Source organism: Camelina sativa, chromosome 15, assembly GCF_000633955.1.
Source record: "Camelina sativa cultivar DH55 chromosome 15, Cs, whole genome shotgun sequence".
NCBI classification, from domain to species: domain Eukaryota; kingdom Viridiplantae; phylum Streptophyta; class Magnoliopsida; order Brassicales; family Brassicaceae; genus Camelina; species Camelina sativa.
In genome coordinates, this window is record NC_025699.1 from 20,649,892 (window position 1) to 20,654,508 (window position 4,617).

General features: G+C 40.4%; 1 protein-coding gene and 1 long non-coding RNA gene across 2 annotated transcripts; one reads left to right on the forward strand and one right to left on the reverse strand.

Moving 5' to 3' along the window:
- On the forward strand, window positions 391–1,449 carry LOC104747264. Its single transcript, XR_761110.2, has 2 exons — window positions 391–569; window positions 1,009–1,449. It is a non-coding gene; the product is annotated as an uncharacterized LOC104747264 (long non-coding RNA).
- On the reverse strand, window positions 3,840–4,333 carry LOC109129133. Its single transcript, XM_019236774.1, has 2 exons — window positions 4,222–4,333; window positions 3,840–4,150 (listed from the first exon to the last, which is right to left on the reverse strand). The coding sequence occupies exons 1-2, from the start codon at window positions 4,331–4,333 to the stop codon at window positions 3,840–3,842; spliced, it is 423 nt and encodes a 140-aa protein (XP_019092319.1).

A 4,617-nucleotide genomic window follows, 5' to 3' on the forward strand; every position in this document is an offset into this window, starting at 1 on the left:
TCCAAAAATTTTCCGGATTTTTGTTGGTGTTTCGGGTTTTACAGATTTTCTCTTTATAAGATTTTAAACAATGCAATAAACGGAAAATCGGTAATTTCATACCCCAACTAAGGGGGTATGTTAAATTTCTACCCCAACTTTAAAACTGAGCAAATTCATACATTATGTTCAATAAAATTTAAATTCACTACCCCAACTCATAAAACGGTGTTAAAACATACACAAGCCGTAACGGTGTTAAGAAACCGTTAACGGCTGCTTACGTGGAGGCCACGTAAGAAACAACGTCGTTTTGAGAAACAAAAGAAATAACTTCTTTTGGCTAAAACGACGTCGTTTCTGTCTTCTTCTTCTCTTTTCTTCTTCTTCCCCAATTGTTTCTGTCTTCTTCTTCCCTTTTTTTTTCTTCATTTCTCTCTCTCATAAAGCTCTCCACAGCTTCACGCAATGACGCTATTCTTCAAATTTAATCCTCTTCATCCTCCTCCTTTGCTTCTCACATCTTCCCGCTTGATCCTCGTTTCTTTACCAGATCGCTACAGTTTTCCAGCACCGGCGGATCCACTCCGGTTAGTTCGAACTTTTTATGCTCCATGTCTCTTCGGATTTTCAAAATTTCGTTGTTTAGCTTTGTACCCAAAACTTTAGGATTGGTTTGTTATTGGTGTTCAGACTTGGGATTAGAGGATATATAGTGGAAATCGACAGATAGATTTTCGTTTAGATTTATCGCTGAACCCTCAGAATTTGGTCTGCGTCGGTGAAGGAAATAAGGATCGATGGAGAAATCTAGTAAATGTGCTGTTTGCTACAATTCGTTTTGTGCCTCGATCTGCGTAGCTTGTGTTAATCGCATGTATGTTTTTTTTTCTTTTTCTTTTTTGGAATCAGTTTCTGATTATTTGACATGATAGTAGGATCCTCTAATTCGAACAAGTTCCGATTTGATGGTGTTCTTCTGTAGATTATGTGGTTACTTTGTGTATTTTGTTTTGGCTCTATGTACAGTTTAAGCTAATACAAAGTTAAGTTGGAGAAGAAGATAAGGGGAAGAAGAAAAGGGGAAGAAGAAGACAGAAACGACGTCGTTTTAGCCAAAAGAAGTTCTTTCTTTTGTTTCTCAAAACGAGATCGTTTCTTATGTGGCCTCCACGTAAGCGCCGTTAGCGGTTTCTTAACACCGTTACGGCTTGTGTATGTTTTAACACCGTTTTACGGGTTAGGGTAGTGATTTTGAATTTTATTGAACTTAATGTATGAATTTGCTCAGTGTTAAAGTTGGGGTAGGAATTCAACATACCCCCTTAGCTGGGGTATGAAATTACCGATTTTCCTGCAATAAACATGTACAGTTTGGTTTAGTATGGTTCGGTTTTCTTCAGTTTATGGTTTATTGGATATGTAAAAACTTAATTAACATAAACTTATTTGTAACTTTATTTGGTTTCTTTTTGAAACAACCCAACCCATTTTTTTCTAATATAATAAATTACTAGTGATATGTCACTAACAACAATCAAATACAACCAGCGGAAATACTAAAACATTAAACCATAAATTATCCAACAATAATCCAATAATAAATAAACCAATAACTAGTGATTAACCAATAAAACTAATGATGTCATAAAGCAAATAACCAGCATCCTACCATCATTCTAATAACAAACTCTACCAACCTAAAAAATCCATACATCAAACAATCGAGCCACTAGAACACCCTTCTTGGTGTTGATTGACACCCACACCAGCAATTGAGTTCACAGGTGTTACAAGTCTCCCCCACCAACATAGATTTATCCTCGAATCTCGAACAACCATCAAGAAAGGACTCTTGTGCAACCGTATCTACAGCCTGCACTTCCAATGACCGATCTACGAAGGTTACCTTCAGACAATAGATTTACGTTATAGGCATCATTAGCTCTCAAGTTCTGGATTTTCCTTACTCAAAGGTCACATGGAAAGATCATATAGTGATTTGTAAGGATGGTAAACAATTAATTAAAGCCTCCTGAACATAGCAAACCGGCCATCAAATATGGGTGAGCCCAAGGGGCAGGAGTTGACGTGGGGCCCACTAAGCAAGGTGGGCCCATGGCTTGGAAGTAGACATGGACTCACTAAACAACGTGACAGTCAGGGCGTTGCAAGTACTATCAGAGCCGAACTAAGACTAGTCTGGACTCGAGTACGCTCACACCATTGAGGATGAAGATCTTGGTGCGCAACGAGGATGTTGCGGTCTATTAGTGGGGGTGAATTATGACACCCGAGTTTGCGGAGAAGTTTAAAAGAATTGATTTGACCACCTATGTCACCAAATTGCACTTATCTTTTTGGTCAAAGGTCCTGAGAGAACCCACAGTTAAACGTGCTTATGCTGGAGTAGTTTCAGGATGGGTGACCTTCTAGGAAGTGATTGTTGGAACTGTGCGAGTGAGGAAAAAACACAGGGAAATATTATGTGCTGATTTGTAGGGATGGTAAACAAATCATTAAAGCCTCCCGGACGTAGCAAACCGGCCGTCGGATGTTGGTGGGCCCATGGACAAGGAGTGGACATAGGGCCCACTAAGCAAGGTTGGCCCATGGGCTGGAAGTGGAAATAGGTCCACTATGCAAGGTGACGGTCGGGATGTTACAATCAGGCCTTAGTCCGCATATCATAAGGTAAAGGAAGTTCAATATTCGTGTCTCGGGTTGCCACCCTAGAGCGCACCCTCATATCTTCATCATAAGCTGATATACCGATCTCACTCTCAAAATACAAATTCTCGGAGGGTGAGTGTACTAGAAGAACTAAAGTTCCCCAAAGAGTCATTCAGGACAAACTGTCCTTAGAGCAAACAATTTATAATACGTATGAGTCATATCTTCTGTCCAAATCTCCCTCTCATGGCTCCCGTAAAACATCTTAATGTCCTACCAACCATATATTCCTTCACTAGAATACCTCATGACCACCACAAGGGTAAAAAAAATACCATAAGGGCTGCCACCAAGGCTAAACATATGCCCAAAAGAACCACCATCAAGGCCAACCAAATGTTCAAATGGACCGCTAACAAGGCTAAACAAATGTTCACCCGAACAGCTACCAAGGCCACACATCCCAAAGGACCGCCACTAAAGACCACACATCCTGAAAGACCGCTACTAAGGTCCAGACATTTCTAAGGACCACCAGTAAGGCCCACACATCCTAAAGGACCGTCAGTAAGGCCCACATGTCGGGAAGGACCGCCACTAAGGCCAGTATCCAGAAGGACCATTACAAAGACCACATAAATTTCTCAAAAGACCGCCAACAAGGCCACATGATGACTCGAAAGTCCACCACAAAAGCCACACAAATGTCACCAAGGCCACACACCCTCCAAAAATGGACACATTCTATATCCTCATTAAAAACATTCCATTTTTATAAACTTTCTATTTTAGAAGTCTTAATAGTATTTTCTTTCTCATGCTATCGCAAGTCAAATCTAAGAAAAAACTCATCTTAATAATCAATAAATGTCAGAAGCGTTACAACCTCAAAGAAAAATACATAATGAAAATAAGATACACCCACAAAGCTAAAACAGCAGCTGGAACCCAATGACTTTGACACATCATCGCTTACATGTCAAATTGATCAAAACATTTAGCGGTGGACTAATGTTGTTTGAGTCAATATAGGAATACAAGTAACGATTCGAAGTCTAGGTAGTAAATTTGAATTATATAATGCTTTAGGAAGAAAAACACACAGATCTGTTGTTTGGGTAGAAATTTACACTTTTGAAATCGTACGGGTTGAAATTTAACCTTTTCCCAACCCATGATAGACAAGCTCAAGCTTCGGCCTGCTTCTCGAACCACTTCTTGAACCTTGTGTTCATCTTCACCTCTGGATCCAAAGTCTGTTCTTCAACACCATCACAATCCCTCAGAACTCTCATCAAAGAAATCTTCTTCTGCTGAATTTCCTTGATCCTCCTCTCGGGAACCCTCATTGGTCTTGCTTCCATAGTCATGTTGGACTGAAGATTTGCAGGAGTCTTAGCCAACAACTCATCATCCTTGTGAAACACTTTCTCAGCATAGACACAATGAAAACCTTGTGAAATGCATGCATAACATCGACGCATGCAACCGGTCCCACCTGCTCAACCACTCTGAACAGACCCATGTACCTCAGACTCAACTTAGTCTTTGATAGTGACTTGTTCGGACCCTGCAACATGGCCATCTTGAGGCACACTCTGTCATCAACCTGAAACTCGAGATCCTTCCTCCTATTAGCGACATAACTCCTCTGCCGATTCTGAGCTTCCTTTAAGTTCATTTTTAGAGCCCAAATCTTCTCTTAGATATCATGAACAAAATCCGCACCATTTAGGCTCATCTCCACGACCTACGTCTAGTATAACAGTGTACAACATGACCTCCCATACAAGGCCTCATAAGGAGTAATCCCAATATTCGTATGATCGTTGTTATTGTAAGAAAACTCTACCAAGCTCATAAGATCTGCCCAGTGTCCACCCCAATCAAGCATACACATCTTTAGCACTGTGACCCAACTAGCTACATCATTCTTCATCCCAATCGAGTGATACTACCATTTGA